A 20,306-nucleotide genomic window follows, 5' to 3' on the forward strand; every position below is an offset into this window, starting at 1 on the left:
AAATCTACGTCAGGATCTGGAAGAAATTCCTTCAGAGTTCAGGGGTAGTAGCTGGACAGCCCACTCCCATAGCGCAGATCTTAGAGTTCTTGCAAAAAGGTCTGGATATGGGACTCTCCACCAGCACCCTCAAGGTACAGATGTCGGCTCTTGGGGCACTGTTCAACTGCAACATTGCCAGCAACCATTGGATAGGTTTGTTAAAGCAACAGGCAGGTCCAGACCGTTAGTAAAAAATAAATTTATGCCATGGGATCTAAACCTAGTTCTTACGGCCATGACAGAGGCCCCGTTTGAACCTATATCATCAGCCTCCACGAAAAACCTATCCCTTAAAGTGGCCCTCCTGGTGGCATTGACATCTGCCCATAGAGTGAGTGACATCCAGGCACTATCTAGACTCCCTCCTTACATACAATTCAGGGATGATAGGGTAATTCTTACTCCCGATCCGGCATACCTGCCTAAAGTAGCCTCCAGTTTCAATAGATCTCAGGAGATAGTTCTTCCATCCTTCCTCCCTAATCCCACGAACGATAAAGAAAGGAAATTACACACGCTAGACGTTAGGAGATGTCTCCTAGAGTACCTGACAGTTACCGACCCCTGGAAAAAAGATAATTCCTTATTTACTTCCTATCAGGGCACTAGGAAGGGCCTTAGGGCTACAAAAAGTTCGCTAGCGAGATGGATTAGGGAGGCCATTTCTTTAGCATACACCTCAAAAGGCAAACCGGCCCCTGGCAAGCTGAGGGCGCATTCCACCAGGGCCATGTCAACCTCGTGGGCCGAGAGATCGGAGGTCTCAATCGACCAAATATGTAAGGCAGCTACTTGGTCCTCTCCGAGCACCTTTTATAACCATTATAGACTAGACCTGAGTGCTTCCTCAGACCTCTCCTTTGGTGTCAGGGTTCTGCAGGCTGTAGTCCCTCCCTAAAGTAATTATTACTCTCTGTAATTCTCTCAGGTGGTGCTGTCATGGACGACCGAATAAAGTCGTAGTTACTCACCGTTTAACGGTATTTTTCGGAGTCCATGACAGCACCCGTACATTACCTCCCTTTAGTATAATTTGGGTGTACACTTCTTCCTCTTATATGTACATGGGTAATTATTAGTCATGTAGAGTATTGTATATAAATTATGCTATTAACCATTGTGGTCCTCTTGTGCTCTGTAAACCAACTGATGCGTGGGAGAGGTGCCGCCCATATGTATCTGTAGGATTTCCTGTTCCTGGAGGGCGGATCCCCTCTCTCAGGTGGTGCTGTCATGGACTCCGAAAAATACCGTTAACCGGTGAGTAACTATGACTTTCTCTTAATATTGGCACACATGACCACCAGCAGCAGCAGGAAAGCTCCAGCTGACACTGCGCGCTACTGAAGAGCAATAAATACTCACTGCTCTCCATGCAAACAGTTCCAGCATGCAGTTCCTTTTAACCCCCCACTTCAGGTGCAATCCCCTTTAATCCCCTCCCATCATCATCAGGTGCAGTCCCCCTTTAACCCCCCTCCCCACATCATCATGTGTGGTCCCCCTTTAACCCCCCACTCCACATCACCATGTATAGGCCCCCTTTAACCCCCTCCCTGTTATGAATGAGTCACAGAGGAGGGAAAAACAAAAAGCAAGCTAATCCCAGAAAACCGGAGAGGTTGGTAACTAGCGGATTGCAGACCCCTGATCCTATCCACACAACTAGCAGTAGCCGTGGAGCGTGCCTACGGTGGTCCTAGACTCCTCGTCACAGCTGGAGAACTAAATAAGCCTAAAGAAAGAAAGGGAAAATTTAAACTGCCCCAGAGCAGACCCCAAAGCAATAGACAGCCCCCAACATGTATTGTCGGTGAAACAAGATGAAAACACAAACACAGATCGAAAGATAGGCTGAGCAAACGATGGGGCCCTCACTAACTAGAAAGGTCAGGAAAGAAAAGCTGCTGTCTGCAATCACGCAAAAAACCCTGCCAAAAAATGTCCAACACGTCTGATAGAAAAAGGCCCTGAAGTCGCTAGACTTCAATTCCCTATATCAGCACTCAGGTATATTCTGAAGACAGAGCAAAAGAGATCAACTGATCAGAGACAAAATGGGGATTCAGCCCAGTCCCAGCCAGGGCTGGCTGAACACAAAAACTAAGTAAACCAGACAAAAACTCATATGAACAATAGCAGAGAAAATTTAGCTTTAAGAAGGCAGGAACCAAACTGGAAACCAGAAGCCACAGTCAGGAGAAATCACCAGCAAGAAACTAGGGAGTCGTCTGCCTTAAATCCGATCAGAAACTCCTGATGTCCAATCACAGTCCTCTTCCTCAGGTGGCCGATCTCTGCCATTTAGATCAGCTTCATTACCTCCCTTCACCAACAGAGGGAGTCCAGATAGAGAACTCACTACTCCTCTGTCAGCACAGCCAGCTCCATAACCCTCACCAGAAGCCAGAGGCAAACCCGAAAATGAGCTCACAACAGTACGCCCCCTTGAGGAGGGGTCACCGAACCCTCATCCACGCCACCAGGCCGATCAGGATGGGCCCGATGAAAAGCACGAACCAATCTATCGGCATGAATATCAGAGGCGGAGACCCAAGAATTGTCCTCCTGGCCATAACCCTTCCACTTGATCAAATACTGGAGTCTCCGTCTAGCCAGACGAGAATCCGGTATTTTCTCTACCTCATATTCCACATTACCTTTAACCAATACAGGATCAGGAGGTGCCGCCATAGGAACTACTGGCTCAACATATCTCTTCAACAGCGACTTATGAAACACGTTATGAATCTTAAACGTAACAGGAAGAGCCAATCGAAAAGAAACCGGATTAAGAATCTCCAAAATCTTGTAAGGTCCAATAAATCTTGGCTTGAACTTTGGAGAAGCCACCTTCATAGAGATATTCTTTGATGACAACCAAACCATATCACCCACTTTAAACCAGGGACCAATTGGCCTATGCCGGTAAGAAAACCGCTGGGCCTTTTCCTGGGAGGGAGACAACTTATCCACTACTTGGTCCAAAATCTGCTGCATTCTCTCTACCACAGTGTCAACACCTGGGCAGGCTGAAGATTCCACTTGCCCTGAAGAAAATCAAGGATGAAACCCAAAGTTACAGAAAAAGGGGGACATCAAGGTGGCAGAACTAGCTCTTTTATTTAAAGCGAATTCAGCCAAGGGCAAAAATGAAACCCAATCATCCTGATCAGCAGATATAAAACATCTCAAATTGGACTCCAAAGTCTGGTTTGTTCTCTCCGTCTGCCCATTGGTCTGAGGGTGAAACGCAAAGGAGAAGGACAACTGAATTCCCAGCTTGGAACAAAAGGCTTTCCAGAATCTGGAAACAAACTGAACTCCTCTGTCCGATACAATGCTCTCAGGAATCCCATGCAACCGAACCACCTGTTATAAAAACAAGGGTACCAACTCTGAGGAAGATGGCAACTTTGGGAGTGGTACAAGATGAACCATCTTAGAGAATCTATCACAAATCACCCAGATAACAGTCATTCTCTGAGAGACAGGAAGATCAGAAATAAAATCCATTGAAATATGGGTCCATGACCTCTTAGGCACCGGCAAGGGCATCAACAACCCACTAGAGCGAGAACAGGGTTTAGACCGGGAACAAGTCCCACAGGACTGCACAAAATTCCTGACATCACGAGATAAGGCAGGCCACCAAAAAGACCGACTCACCAAATCTCTGGTACCAAAAATACCTGGATGACCAGCCAATGTGGAGCAATGAACTTCAGACATCACTCTCTTCCTCCACTGGTCAGGAACATACAATTTTCCCATAGGACAATGCTCAGGTTTGTCCTCCTGGAATTCTTCCAGAGCACGTCTCAAATCGGGAGAGATGGCAGAAAGAACTACCCCCTCACCTAGGATGGTAGTAGGCTTGGTCACAATAGGAGAATCAGCAAAGAAACTCCTAGAAAGGGCGTCTGCCTTAACATTCTTAGTGCCTGGAAGAAAGGAGACCACAAAATCAAAACGCGTAAAAAACAAGGCCCACCTAGCCTGTCTAGGATTCAAGCATTTGGCCGACTCAAGGTAAATCAAATTCTTATGGTCTGTGAGGACCACAACTTGATGTCTAGCTCCCTCCAACCAATGTCTCCACTCCTCAAGTGCCCATTTCATGGCTAACAATTCCCGATTCCCCACATCATAGTTGCGTTCAGATGGGGAGAACTTTTGGGAAAAGAAGGCACAGGGATTCATTTTAGACGTTACCGGATCTTTTTGGGACAAAACAGCTCCTGCACCAATCTCTGAAGCGTTTACCTCCACCTGAAAAGGAAGTGAGACATCAGGTTGCCACAAAACCGGAGCAGAAGTGAACCTCCGCTTCAGCTCCTGAAAGGCAGAAACAGCCTCTGAAGACCAATTCAGCACATCAGCACCCTTCTTAGTTTAATCAGTCAGTGGTTTAGCAATACCAGAAAAATTAGCTATAAATTTACGATAAAAATTAGCAAAACCCAAAAACTTCTGGAGAGCCTTCAAAGAAGTGTGTTGAACCCAATCATAAATGGCCTGTACCTTGGCCCGGTCCATTTCAATAGTTGACGGAGACAAAATAAATCCCAAAAATGAAATCCTCTGTAAACCAAAAAGGCACTTCGATCCCTTAACATACAAGGAATTCTCCCTCAAAATCCGGAACACAGTCCGAACATGTTCCACATGAGAATCCCAATCCCTGGAAAAGATCAAAAAATCATCCAGATAGATGATCAAAAACTTATCCACAAAGTCCCGGAAAATATCATTCATGAAGGATTGGAAGGCAGAAGGGGCATTAGTGAGCCCAAAAAGCATCACCAGGTATTCAAAATGTCCCTCCGGAGTGTTAAACGCCGTCTTCCATTCATCCCCATGCTTGATGCGAATAAGATTATACGCCCCCCTGAGGTCAAGCTTAGTAAACCAGCAAGCACCTTTAACTCTGGAGAATAAATCAGAAATCAGGGGTAACGGATACTGATATTTAACCGTAATTTTGTTAAGGGAACAATGGTCAATACAAGGCCTTAATGAACCATCTTTCTTGGCCACGAAAAAAACCCCAGCACCTAAGGGCGTAGAGGATGGTCTAATATGACCCTTCTCCAATGACTCCTTAATATAAGATCGCATAGCCTCGTGTTCGGGTACAGATAAATTGAAAAGTCGACCCTTGGGAAATTTACACCCAGGTCTCAACTCAATTGCACAGTCATAACTCCTATGAGGAGGCAAAGACGCAGACTCATTCTCACTAAATACATCATAAAAATCAGCCAAATAGTCAGGAACATCATGCGACTGGGGAGAGGTGGAGAAAACAGGAGTGTCGCCAAGAGCACACCGACAACCCCAACTCACCACAGGCACAGATTTCCAATCCAAAACCGGATTATGGATTTGCAACCAGGGAAAACCCAGAACAATGGTATCATGTAAATTATGCAATACCTAAAATCTGCAATTTTCTTGGTGGTCTGGGGCGACCCGCATTATCACCTGGGTCCAAAACTGAGGTTTATTCTTCGCCAAAGGAGTAGCATCAATACCCCTCAACGGAATAGGCATCTGCAGAGGTGTCATAGGAAAACCACAACGTTTAGCAAAATCCAAGTCCATCAGATTCAAGGCCGCTCCTGAATCCACAAAAGCCTTCGTGGAAAATGTGGACAGGGAGCAGATCAGAGTAATTGCCAAAAGAAACTTAGGTTGTACACCACCCACAGCAAATGTGTATGCAAAACGTTTGTCTCGTTTAGGGCAGACAGAAATAACATGAGAGGCATCTCCACAGAAAAAACAGCTTATTACGCCTTCTAAACTCCTGACGTTGCGCCCTAGACAAAACTCTATCACATTGCATAGGTTCAGACATTTGTTCAAAAGGTGGCAGCGCCTCCCGTGTAGTCTTGCGTTCACGTAAACACCGATCAACTTGAATGGCTAATGACATAGAATCATCAAGACCAGAGGGAACAGGAAATCCCACCATAGTATCTTTTAAAGTTTCAGACAAACCCTTCCGAAAGAGAGCTGCCAATGCACTATCATTCCATGTAGTAAGGACTGCCCACTTTCGGAATTTCTGACAGTATAACTCTGCAGGATCCTGACCCTGGTTCAATGCCAATAGGGCTCTCTCAGCTTGATCAATAGCATTAGGTTCATCATATAACAACCCCAAGGTTTGAAAAAATGCATCCACATTAGTCAAAACAGGATCTTCAGGTGTCAAAAAAACGCCCAATCCTGGGGATCACCGTGCAGCAAGGCGATGACAATTTTAACCTGCTGCGCAGAGCTCCCCAATGAGATAGGCTTCAAGGCAAGAAATAATTTACAATTATTCTTAAAATTCAAAAATTTAGACCGATCCCCAAAAAACACATCAGGAGTAGGGATCTTTGGTTCAACAGCATGTGAATGAGTGATATAGGCGGAAATTCCCCGCACTTCAGCAGCGAGCTGCTCCACACGATCAGACAATTGCTTAATCTCCATCAAGGAGAAAGGAAAAAAAGAATCCTCCTATGGCCCCAGAGAAAGAGAGGAGAAAATATACATATATAAAAAAAAAAATTCCGACACTTTTTTTTTACAATTCTCTCCTGCTTTTGAGTACCCTAGAATCTGCAGTATGGCTGGTGATTCTGTTATGAATGAGTCACCGAGGAGGAAAAAACAAAAAGCAAGCTAAGCCCAGAAAACCGGAGAGGTTGGTAACTAGCGGATTGCAGACCCCTGATCCTATCCACACAACTAGCAGTAGCCGTGGAGCGTGCCTATGGTGGTCCTAGATGCCTTGTCACTGCCGGAGAGCTAAATAAGCCTAAAGAAAGAAAGGGAGAATCTAAACTGCCCCAGAGCAGACCCCAAAGCAATAGACAGCCTCCAACATGTATTGTCGGTGAAACAAGATGAAAACACAGACACAGATAGAAAGAAAGGCTGAGCAAATGATGGGGCCCTCACTAACTAGAAAGGACAGGAAAGAAAAGCTGCTGTCCTGTCTGCAATCACGCAAAAAACCCTTCCAAAAAATGTCCAACATGTCTGATAGAAAAAGGCCCTGAAGTCGCTAGACTTCAATTCCCTATATCAGCACTCAGGTATATTCTGAAGACAGAGCAAAAGAGATCAACTGATCAGAGACAAAATGGGGATTCAGCCCAATCCCAGCCAGGGCTGGCTGAACACAAAAACTAAGTAAACCAGACAAAAACTCATATGAACAATAGCAGAGAAAACTTAGCTTTAAGAAGGCAGGAACCAAACTGGAAACCAGAAGCCACAGTCAGGAGAAATCACCAGCAAGAAACTAGGGAGTCGGCTGCCTTAAATCCAATCACAAATTCCTGATGTCCAATCACAGTCCTCTTCCTCAGGTGGCCGGTCTCTGCCATTTAGATCAGCTTCATTACCTCCCTTCACCAACAGAGGGAGTCCAGATAGAGAACTCACTACTCCTCTGTCAGCACAGCCAGCTCCATAACCCTCACCAGAAGCCAGAGGCAAACTTGAAAATGAGCTCACAACACCTCCCCACATCATCATGTGCAGTCCACCTTTAACCCCCCTCCCCACATCATCATGTTCACACTGCACCCAGGGTTGGAGCTGCATGTGGCATCATCCATCACTTATCTCTGTCCCTGCATCTAGTAAAGATTTCCTAAACTTTCTGGGAGTGCGGTGTTGGGATCCCTCAGATATCTCTTTCATCTGAAGGACCGATGTTCTTAGGTGTGAAGCACCATATGTCTCTAATCAATTGCTCCGTCGAGAAGGATAACACAGACACGGCTGTATAATACCACTCGGGATGCCTCTCAAGACGCCTCTGGCTTATCAGTTAGGCTTCCGTCTTTTATAGTAAAGAATTTAAACATTTTACAGACATGCGCAGTACAAATGATTTTACAACTTGTTTTCGACAAAGAAAGTCATTTAGGCGAAAAAGCAGAGGTATTTGACCTTGGTTCACAAGGGAGATGTCTGAGACATCTCCTCGAAGAACAGATAAGGTTTTAAACAAGAGAATGCAACATAGACAGAACTCAATTTAACTCCTTCAGTTCCTATCATTCCCCCCTTTGACATCTTCATTTTTCATCAATCTGGAACACTGGGTCCTGCAACGACAGCTGATAGTGGCTCGTTCACCAGGTACTATCCCAGGCCGACGGGTTGCCCAAGGGAGACAGGTCTTCTACCTTCTCCATCCCCCAGATACTGAAGCCACGTCCATCATTGCAAGAGTACGCTCCTTCATGCCAGAAATGAGATGTCAATCTAGGACTCAAAGGAATAATAGTTAAATTCTTGTTGTTTACAGTCAAACTTCCTTATCTATTTCTACATCTTTTCTTGCATACAGAGATACACCAAAAAACAAGTTTCAATAGCACATATATTACGAAGATACAGACAACAATACGTAATAGACTTAGTATAATCCCAGTTATCCAGCCTCCAATACCCTTAAACCAATTAGCTGGATTAAGAAAGGAGAATGTATCTGACCACCAACTATCCTTAGTACGATCATTGTCTTTATCGTACTGATCTCTAAGTCTTTGAACATCCTCTATTTTTGATCTTAACTTTAAACTACTGTTGGGATCTATATAATGACAGCAACGGTGGTGTTCAATATCTCCAATATATCCCATATTTGGTCATCTAAGTAATCTGTAGCCCTGACTAATTTATCCCACATTTGAGTAATCATAGGATAAATAAAAATAGAACTGACAATTTTATTGGTCACACTCATCTGCACTATATGTGGTCTCCCAGAGAGGCGAGGTGTATTGTCAGCAGCTCTTTTGTACAACGTGTGTTTAGGTATGCTCTGAGTATTCAACTGGTCATTCGGAATAACAAAGGTAGCTGGAGTCAAACGACCCAGAGTACAAGCACCTTTTACCCCTACTGGCAACCATTTATATGCATTGTCTCCACATACCAGTACATGTCACTAGGTAGGTCCCATAGGGCTGAATGTTGTAATACCAGTCTATGAACTAAATCTATGAACGCAGATACATTCTGAAGCATACACCAATTTGGAAGTTGTCCTAAAGGGCTACACTACCCTACATCGGGATTTCTACAGGTGGGAGTTCCTTTCTCATATCCAGATGACTCGTTGCAAGGTATATTACCTGAAATATTAAAACAAGTTTCATTATTGCCCTGGGGAAATAAATTGGAATACTCCCAGGACGTATTATGCAACCTTCTTTCTAGCAGTATTGGTTTGAAGGCATCAGTAGAGTGGGAAGTTACATTAAAACTAACTTGTAGGCCATACATTGGAATTTGCCCCAGGTAGGTTAATCGAGTTCTATTCCTGGGTACCCAAGCCCCCCTTTATATGCCAGATATTGAAGGTATGTATTACTTCCTGAAAGATTACCCTGCCACCAAGGGTATCCTACCCATCCCACAATAGGTATACCAACAGTTGTGTTCCATAACTTCACATTATTTGTGGCATTATTAGCGAGTGTATCAGAACAACTGGTCCAGGCAAATAATTCCTCGGGTGGCATAGGAATAACAAGGAACGGAATACTAGTGGCCGATATTGGTGAATGTGTGCAGATCCAGCAAATGATTTGACCAATCATTTAGTATTTTTTCATGATGTTGTATAAACTTATTATTCAAGGACATTGGAGAATTTAGATTGTCCCACGCAGCTACCATTATTACAGATAATGCAACAAAACCAAACCAAAACATTATGCACTCTTATGCTTTGTTAATTCCTGTGGCTAGTTTGCAATGCGATGCGTGGATCCAGGTTGGTCGTCCTTCCAACTTAACAGAAGTAGGCGTTGTTAGGAGTACTTGGTAAGGTCCTTGATATCGGGGTTCAAGGGTCTTTCTGGAGTGTTTCTTGACATATACGTAATCACCAGGTTGTAGACAGTGAGTTCCTTCCACACTATCTGGATCTCTGTCTGATTCAATTGTTTCAGGGACACCGAATCGTGGTACTAGTTCCATCACCAGTTTCTTTGCAGTGGCTCGAGCTGTAGCCGTTTTCACCGGGTAGGCCTCTGGCCATCCAGAGAAGAGATCTACACATACTAGGATATTTGCATACACTCCTACCTTGGTAGCTGTATGTCGTCAATCTGCCATCTCTGAAACGGGTAGAGAGGCCTAGGTGTCGCTTTCTTAGGGACTTTTACTGTTTTACCTGGGTTGTGCTGTGCACAGATGAGGCATGATTGTACAAGTTTCGCGGCTGCGCAACTGAAGCCAGGAGCGATCCAGAAGGCATCTACCATGGCACACATGTGACTTTTTGAGGTGTGATTGGGGCCATGTGCTGCTTGCGCCATGATTGGGAACAGGGACTTTGGTGGGCACATTTTATCCTTATTCTCCCATACTCCATTTGAGTTCAGCTCAGCTCCCAGTCTCCCTCGGTGTACCTTCTCTGTTTGGGCAGCCTTTTGCTGGAGGGATTTCAGGACATCTAGACCCAATGTGGCTGGAATACGCTGACTCCCCGCCACCATCCACTGCTCTCTCTAGGCCGCCTTGTGCTATTTTAGCAGCCTCGTTCGCCCTTCTATTGCCCTCTACCTCCACGGAGTCACCTTTGTGTGTGCTTTTACCTTGACAATGCCAACCTGGACTGGTAACATCAATGCCTCCATCAATTGTTTCACCAGCTCTGCATTTTTAATGGGCTTCGAATCTGTGAAAATATTAGCGACTTTACCTGCAGCGGCTCTACACGCCTCAGTGAGTGCCTTCAACTCTGCCTCCTGCGCCGACATGTGAGGAGAGAGTGGTTCCGCTCGGATTACCTCATGTGAGGATACTACTGCATATCCAGTGTAGAATCGTCCATCCTGGTGGTATCTGGGGCCATCTACAAAAAAGAAACTCAAAGTCTGCATTAGGAACAGGTTTTTCATGAATGTGTGCAAACCCAACTGTCTCCTGACTCATCAGTTCTATGCAGACATGTTCATGCGTCATGTCAAAGTATCCTTCCTCACTTGCCAATACGGTCACCAATTCCCCCTTTTCTGAATCCATAGGCAGGAGGGTGGCTGGATTCAGAACGTTACATCTTTTGAGGAGTGACATACTCAGGAATTAGTAGAGCACACTCAAGTCGGAGCTGTCTGGCCATAGACAGATGTTTTGGTTGAACTTGTAGGAGTATGGCATGGATCGTCAGTGTCATCTCACATGCCTTTCCTATTACGTCTCCACTTTTTTCCTTGTGCTCCAGCATACATGACAGGTCGTTTTATTGTCCTTGTTTGCTCAATTTCTTTAGCTACCTTAAGGAGGTCTTTCGGATCTACATGTCTCCATTCAGGTCTGGCTGTCTGTACTGCGTCTCGTAAGTCTTTGTTCATACCGTCAATGAATGCATTCACCAGTATTCTAACATCAAGTGGGTTTATGCAAATGTACCCCATGTCTGCCCATTTCAGCTGTAACCGTCCAAGGTATATCTCTACTCTCTCTCCTCTTTGCTGTGTCACATTAGTCAGGAGTACAGACTGCTCTGATTGTTCCACTGCAGCCCATTGTCTTAGTGACTCACAGTACGTCTCCCCAGATCGTGCAGATTTATCATCCATGCCCCAAGCCTGATCCTTTGTCACATCTGTGTGTCTTAATTATATGATCTAGTGCGTCACCTGCCTTTAAACTCACCAACCTCTCTAGGTCTGCCCAGGTACACTTATATGTCTGCTGTACTTCCTTTATGTGTCTGTAAAACGGGAATGGTTGGTCTTCAGGGGCAGGCAGCTGCTTCAGCAAAGCTAGCTGGTCAGAGGGGCTCCAGGGATAATACACCTGCATCTTTCTTATTCTAGTCACACTTCTAGGTCCTGATGGGGTTGGCCGTCTGATGTCTACTGTCAGCTTACTCCTCAAGGGCCAATGTCCCTACTACCCACTATCCACACTATTATTATGTCAGCTTCTTATGATCTAGTCTGGATAGGATTTAGTGCAATTCTCTTAGGTCAGTAGCACAGGTCACACAAGTAGCTATTCAGTCTGGGTTTGTCTGAGTCTGACCACAGTGTTTACAAGTCCATCTGTTTTGTCTGGGTCTCTGGTTACACTTTGTCAATCAAACATTCATAATACACCTTCCACACTGCTGCACATTCTCAAGCATCATTTATTCACTTGCTATTTTCTTCCCTTGTCTGTGCCTTTTTGTACATCCAAACATTCACACTCTGGTATTTTTGCCTTTTTCAATATTTGTCCCACTTGTTTTACTGCTTCCTTCCTTCTCTGTCTTTTGTAATTTGACACAATTTGCTATACAAATCAATCACACAACTAGAAGCAGGTTCAAACACATTAATGACCAAGCAATCACTTACAATTCCCTTCTAAATTAGGCACCATATCTTACTTTTAACTTCCAATCTTCAATTAAGTACTGTTGCTTTAAAATGCACAAATCTTTCAGCGCATACCTTACGGATAGAATTACAGAGAATTTTGAGCACAACTCACACTCAGCAGAGATAAGAGCGAAGGGAGAAGAAACTACGCAGCTCCATCCTTCACCCCTCCCGTCAGAATGCAGCGTCGTCCTTCACAGAATTCTGTAGTTCTTTAGACTTATCAAAATCAATTTCTACAAAGAAACTCAAAATCACGGGATTTCACTGTAAGGGCAGATAACTGTATAATGAGATTAACCATGTCTTGCCCTTTTTCTGGCCAAATGCATTCAGGAAACTTTACAATGTAATGTCACATATAACACGAACTATATCATTACTCAATTCATTCAGTCTCAGATGTAGATTTGAAATATCTATAACGCATCTGTCCGGGATTCCACCACAACTAGAAAGGTCACAAATCTCTTGACACAAAAATGATGTGTGATGATTCATTCATACGTGCTCATTCACTGATTTTTTTTTTTTTTTTTACTCAATTACTCATCTCTCATCTTATTCAGAGGTTCTCATAGACATATATACAAGGATTCACACAGCCTGCCTATCTTGCACTTTGGATTTGATTAATACTTTTTCCAGGTTCTTTGCTGCACTACTTCCATATCTATCCTCAATTATATCACATAACCGATTTCCTTCTTCAGGTGTCTTTCCCTGACTGTTCCCCATCTTATCTTTTATTCTTATCCTGTCTCTCTTGTTGTCTTCCTGTTAGTCCCCTGCCTTAGGTGGTGTATTGGGTAAGCTCAAGACTAGGCTCTACTATACCTCGTTACCTTCTTCCTAAGGTGCTAACAGGCTAAATGGAGTGTCTGTTCCTCGGTGTACTACGTGTTTCGTGTACTTATATGCTATGTAGCATCCGAACAGAAATACTCCCACAACACACAGGATTGTAAATAAAGTGTCCATCTACTGGGGTTCTTCAGTCATATCCTGTCACAGGCTCATTTCACGGTCCTGTGCTCATTCGGTCACACTCTTATCTGTCACAAGGTTTATTCGTAAAGGGTGTTGATTTAAGCTTAGGCGGTGACCTCCCCGAAAGGACGCTGTCACATGGCCCAGTTAGGCAATATCACCACTCTTTGAACGAATACCTACTGTGCAGCTTATTTGTCTACTTTCCACAACCTTTCAAATCAAAGTAGCCATTCAACAACCTCCTCTATTCCTAGTGCGGAACCGTCTATTGTGAAAAACTTGTCCGTCCGGGCTGCGCAGTATGAACTGTTCACCCAGCCTTATCTTCCGTAATGTCAGACCTCTCCCATTTTGATTTGCATCAGCTCTTTTTCTAAAAATAGCTGTGCACAGACAGAACCTACAGTAACCTCTCATTCGAGCAGAAATTACATATGCGTGTCACACCCGATTTCCTCAGAGTTCTTATATGGACCTGATTTTACGGCCCCCTCCTCTACTAGATTCCCCTTTATACGGACCTTAGTTATAATGATAGATTATGAAGAGCAGAGAAGAGAAAAATTGATCTCTTACCTGGCCAGGTGTTTAGGTCTGCTGTTCACAATTTCATCAGTAACTGGAGTGGTCTGTAGATCGGGTAGTCTTGGAGAGGTGCCTATATCAGGTCCCTGTTTCGGGCGCCAGGAAACTGTCGGGATCCCTCAGATATCTCTTTCATCTGAAGGACCGATGTTCTTAGGTGTGAAGCACCATATGTCTCTAATCAATTGCTCCTTCGAGAAGGATAACACAGACACGGCTGTATAATACCACTCGGGATGCCTCTCAAGACGCCTCTGGCTTATCAGTTAGGCTTCCGTCTTTTATAGTAAAGAATTTAAACATTTTACAGACATGCGCAGTACAAATGATTTTACAACTTGTTTTCGACAAAGAAAGTCATTTAGGCGAAAAAGCAGAGGTATTTGACCTTGGTTCACAAGGGAGATGTCTGAGACATCTCCTCGAAGAACAGATAAGGTTTTAAACAAGAGAATGCAACATAGACAGAACTCAATTTAACTCCTTCAGTTCCTATCAGCGGTAAGGGGGCAGACTCACCTGGTGCTGGCTGCTGACATTGGCCGTGCTGGCAGGACTCCCTCGCAGCACAGTGATGTGCAGTGTGAGCACCACAAGTCCCAGCAGCAGCAGGAGCTCCGCTGCCAGCCGTACCATCCTCTTGATGCATCCAAGTTTCAGTGCCTGCTCAGCTGCACCCCTGTTCTCCAGGATCGGAGGGACGGCTCGGTGGAGGAGCCGCCTCCAGCACCACCACCACCGCAGCAGCAGCACTTTGGAGCCACTATGGGACAGGAAAGAACAAAGCCCCTGGGAAAGCTTCAGGAGAGGGCAGCAGCGGCGGGCTGTTCAAACTTCTGCACAGGCCCTGATGTGCACTCTCCTGCTTCTCCGCACTGACGAGGGCTGTGATCATGGGCTAACGTAAGCCGCCGTGGCCCTGGTCAGCATGTGCACTAAGAGAGTACGTGCGCACCAGGGCCTGTGCAGAAGATTTAAAGGGCCAGCGGCCCATTTTGAAGCTCAGAGCCGCCGGCCCAGCAGGCATCTGCCCGCCTGGGCAGATTATCAATCTGGGCCTGCTGAGTTTTCAGTATGTATTAAAACTAATTTCATGGAGGATTGTGATAAACTACAGGAAAACCATTACACCTGTGCCATGATATATCTCTAAGATGTGCGTGGCTGATGGCTGTGATATACATTTATTCACCCCTGCAGGAGATGTGTTGGCATGGCTCGAGCTCTGGTTTCATGGATTCACTCCATGTCATAAATTATATTGTTTTCGATCCTAAGAAATTCAGATTACTGCACAATCTCTCCTGAAATGGGGAGCAATGTTATTTTCTCTAATCTTCAGGTCAGGAGTCATAGTAGCTCCAATGTTCCACCATTAATGAATGTATCTCCGGTTTACTGTTGGAGTTCTCCCCTCATACATACTGTACGTTGTTGTTGAGGATCTAACATATTTTTTTATCTATGTCTTTTTTTACCTGTTCATTCTGTTTGATAGTTTGATTGTGGTGGGATTGTCCTGCCTCACTTATGTGAGAAGGACATAATACAGATTCAGAAGACACAAGAGTAGTCAGTAAACGGGCCACGGTCACAACAGGAGTCAAATGCACAAGCCGCGAGCTGAGCACAGAGGACTGAACCAGAGGAGAACAACGCTGTGTCTGGCAGATTCCGGCCATATGCTTTGAGCTTTAGTAGGGTGTGGTACTTTCCATTTGGCTGAAGTAGGGAGCAGATTACTCCAACTGGACACCAGGAACAGATCCCAGATGAGATTGGACAAACCTTATGCATGAGCCCTAATATAACTAAATGACAGGAAACCAGAATAGTCAAAATCCCCATAAAGTGATTCTATTTTATAAATTAATTCACTGAGGGTTATAATCTATAGGAGGACTGAATATTTTCACTCCACAGCCACTTTCTGGAAATTAACACGCAGTGGATGTTGGAGAGTGAAAATCACACTTTTGCCATTTTCTTACCCAACACATAGTGCCCAGATTGTGCTCCAGGAGACACACACCATAAATTAAGTGGGTTCTTCTCACTATAATATTGCTAAATACAGGGATCCTAAATGTTGTGTGAGCACACTGCAAGGCTCAGAAGTGAGAGCGGATTTTGCAGGGTTGCTTTATAGAAACCCTTTTGCTTTTTAACAGCCTTTCAGCCACTAGTAGTGTGGGAACCTCTGTTTTTCCATTGAGAGATGATGGACCTAACTGAGTACTTGTTTTTTGTGACATGAGAATTGGTATTATTTTTGCCTACTGTGGTGTAATGACTACTGTGTCCGCTAGGGGGCGCTGTGTGGATGTCCCAAGAGAGAGGATGAGTGGCAGAATACTGAGTGGCCATTGTGTATCTCAAAGTGGGTGGCTTTGAGATGAAGGCTTGGTTATGTGCTGATTAGCAGAGCTGATCTTTCGTGCCTATGTGTTAGGGAGAAGCCTTCAGGCAGCTGGAGAGATGGACGGGTTCTAGCTGCCTACAAACCCACCCAGGGGTGTGTCCGAAAACGCCTGTATTAAAAGGCTATGTGAGTGTGTGAAGGACCTGTGATGAGGTCATAGTCACGTGACCCGGTGGGCATGGCTATAGACCATATAATGTGGCTAAGGTAGGTAACATGTGTTGAATGCTGGGACCTGATTGGTCCAGTTTGGAAGGTCCTGTGAGAAGGATCTCCTCACTAACAGGCTGTGGAGCGGCTGTGTGTGTAATGGCAGCCAGCATCTGAGAGTCCCTGAGGAGTGAGTGGATTTCTGCAGCCTGGAGAAACAGCCTTGTGGGAACCCTGACGTGGGTGAGATAAGGATGAGGCTGAATAGCCTGTATAATGGACACTGTCCTGTAAGGCTGTTTATATTGCTGTGGTTTATGATGACAAATCTCATGGACTATGTTATGGCTTATGAAAACCCGAGCTGGATCTGATTGTGTGGCTGCCAAGCGAGTGTCCCCCAACCTTGAATGACAGCGCTACCTCACACTACATAACATTGATTGGTTTCTTTTTATTTGATATTTGGGAGGCAGAATGAATAAAAAGTTGAACTCAGACTCAAATAGGCTTTATTGGCAGGACCAAAATACATTTAGTGTTGCCAAAGCAAGGAAAGTAAATGTGACAGGGGAGTGGATCGGGATCACCACACACTACTGGTTCATCCAGCAAGGTTTTCTATTAGACTGTGAACTGTCATTGTCTTGGTATATAACGTTTTTTTACATAGCTTCCCATTTTTATGAACAGTTTAAGTAGAAATATTCAAAAATATAAAACTTAAGGATATTTTATTAAAAAATAATTGTTTTTTATCTTAGCAGATGACTGTACCAGGAGATCAGAAGGACAGATGACATCTTCAGTTTTTAAATCTGATGATCTTGAGATCCTACAAGATACAACTGGAGTGATTGCTGTTAGTCTAGACATACCATCATCCATTCACAACAAAGATCTATCATCTGATCCTATGGAACAGGTCCCATCTTCTGACTCATTACCAACTACTAAGGAAAATCAAAGTCACAAAAGAGGCATTAAAAAACCTACTGCTCTTAAAGCAAAGAAGTCATTTTCATGTTCAGAATGTGGGAAATGTTTTAACCACAAAATACATCTTGTTACACACCAGAGAGCTCACACAGGGGAGAAGCCTTTTTCCTGTTCAAAATGTGGAAAATGTTTTAACCAGAAATGTAATCTTGTTGCACACCAAATAACTCACACAGGGGAGAAGCCTTTTTCCTGTTCAGAATGTGGGAAATGTTTTAACCAGAAAATACATCTTGTTACACACCAAATAACTCACACAGGGGTGAAGCCTTTTTCATGTTCAGAATGTGAGAAATGTTTTAACCGGAAAGCACATCTTGTTATTCACCAGAGAACTCACACAGGGGAGAAGCCTTTTTCATGTTCAGAATGTGGGAAATATTTTAGCAATCAATCAGATTGTGTTAAGCACCAGAGAGCTCACACAGGAGAGAAGCCTTTTTCATGTTCAGAATGTGAGAAATGTTTTAAACAGAAAGCACATCTTGTTAGTCACCAGAGAACTCACACAGGGGAGAAGCCTTTTTTTTCCTGTTCAGAATGTGGGAAATATTTTCACAGTAAATCAGGGCTTGTTATTCACCAGAGAACTCACACAGGGGAGAAGCCTTTTTCATGTTCAGAATGTGAGAAATGTTTTAACCAGAAAGCATATCTGGTTATTCACCAGAGAGCTCACACAGGGGAGAAGCCTTTTTTTTCTTGTTCAGAATGTGGGAAATATTTTTACAGTAAATCAGCGCTTGTTATTCACCAGAGAACTCACACAGGGGAGAAGCCTTTTTCCTGTTCAGAATGTGGGAAATGTTTTAGCAATAAATCAGATTGTGTAAAGCACCAGAAAGCTCACACAGGGGAGAAGCCTTTTTCCTGTTCAGAGTGTGGGAAATGTTTTAACCGGAAATCGGTTCTTGATAACCACCAGAGAACTCACACAGGGGAGAAGCCTTTTTCCTGTTCAGAATGTGGGAAATGTTTTAGCAATAAATCAGATTGTGTGAAGCACCAGAAAGCTCACACAGGGGAGAAGCCTTTTTCCTGTTCAGAGTGTGGGAAATGTTTTACCCTGAAAGAGAGTTTTGTTAAACATCAGATCAGTCACACAGAGGAGAAGACTTTTTTATTTTCTTAATGTGGGAAATATTTTACTTGGAAATCAACTGTTAATAAACATCAGAGAAGTCACAATGTTGGGATAGTTTTAACCAAAATTGGATCTTCTTAAATGGGTTGTCTCTTGTCTTTCCTCATATTTGCTGACAAAAGGATAAAACTAAACTTTATTAATTCCAAATGTAAAACTCTACCCATAATTCACCCCCTGAAGGTTAGTCAGAAGGTGACTAATAGAAAAAACATATACCCCACACAGTTTGTATGGTGAGGTGACGTATTCACACTAAGTCTCCAAGCCTCTCATTTCTACGGGTTTCATCGTCCTCACCAAAGGAGAATCATCAGGAGACTATTTAATATTGACCTATACTCAAGTGAGACTAGACAACAGAAAAAAAAAACTAAAATCATGGATCATATTTTCCGAAACAGTCAGAAAACTAACCACATATATGCAGATCCCAGACTTCAAATTATATACATTGTAAGTATATAAACCACTCCAGTGGAGGTCAGTTAGGAATAGAAAGTAGGTGAAAATCCAGTATAATTATTGTGTGTTTCCTCCTATAGGGACTGCCCTAGTTTGGTATTGTAAGACCAGTCAATTAGCAGTACCGACAAATTGTCCTAGACTAAACTCAGTTTTCAGACCACCCAATATCTACCACTCAGGGAAAACTTACCTGCTCCAAAGATCATTAGCAGCTTGTAACTAATGGCCATGCTGTGGTCTGCAGGGAATGAGTGCAATATCATTATAAGGACTAGGGATATGTGCCACCATAATGTCTGGGAGATCTATGCCATTATTTAGTGTGAATCTGGAAATGATCTCTGGAAGTTATGTCTTCCCTGAGCGGTATATACTGTATTTTCACATACTATCTATTCCTCACACTGGAGTGGCTTATAAACTTATGAAGTATATAGTTTGAAGTCTGGGATCTGCTAATATGTGGCTCGTTTTCTGACTGCTTCGTATAACATGATACAGGATTTTAGGGTTTTCTTTGTCTTTGACTTGAATATACACTCACTGGCCACTTTATTAGGTACACCATGCTAGTAACGGGTTGGACCCCCTTTTGCCTTCAGAACTGCCTCAATTCTTCGTGGCAGAGATTCAACAAGGTGCTGGAAGCATTCCTCAGAGATTTTGGACCATATTGACATGATGGCATCACACAGTTGGCGCAGATTTGTCGGCTGCACATCCCTGATGCGAATCTCCCGTTCCACCACATCCCAAAGATGCTCTATTGGATTGAGATCTGGTGACTGAGGAGGCCATTTGAGTACAGTGAACTCATTGTCATGTTCAAGAAACCAATCTGAGATGATTCGAGCTTTATGACATGGCGCATTATCCTGCTGAAAGTAGCCATCAGATGTTGGGTACATTGTGGTCATAAAGGGATGGACATGGTCAGCAACAATACTCAGGTAGGCTGTGGCGTTGCAACGATGCTCAATTGGTACCAAGGGGCCCAAAGAGTGCCAAGAAAAAATTCCTCACACCATGACACCACCACCACCAGCCTGAACCGTTGATGCAAGGCTGGATGGATCCATGCTTTCATGTTGTTTACGCCAAA

General features: G+C 43.9%; 1 protein-coding gene across 2 annotated transcripts in view; it reads left to right on the top strand.

Moving 5' to 3' along the window:
• Window positions 1–19,069, top strand: part of LOC141094216 (uncharacterized) — a 66,833-nt gene extending 47,764 nt beyond the window's left edge. Inside the window, exon 7 of one of the 2 annotated variants that reach the window (XM_073580014.1) lies at window positions 17,358–19,069. In XM_073580014.1, the coding sequence (XP_073436115.1) occupies window positions 17,358–18,724 (1,367 nt within the window). In that variant the 3' untranslated portion in view covers window positions 18,725–19,069. The remainder of the gene's footprint in view (window positions 1–17,357) is intronic. The other variant, XM_073580015.1, reaches the window with a different exon arrangement.
• Window positions 19,070–20,306: the final 1,237 nt, after the last annotated feature.

The sequence above is a fragment of the Dendrobates tinctorius genome, unplaced genomic scaffold (assembly GCF_039654945.1).
Source record: "Dendrobates tinctorius isolate UK_male_01 unplaced genomic scaffold, ASM3965494v1 ptg000063l, whole genome shotgun sequence".
NCBI lineage: Eukaryota > Metazoa > Chordata > Amphibia > Anura > Dendrobatidae > Dendrobates > Dendrobates tinctorius.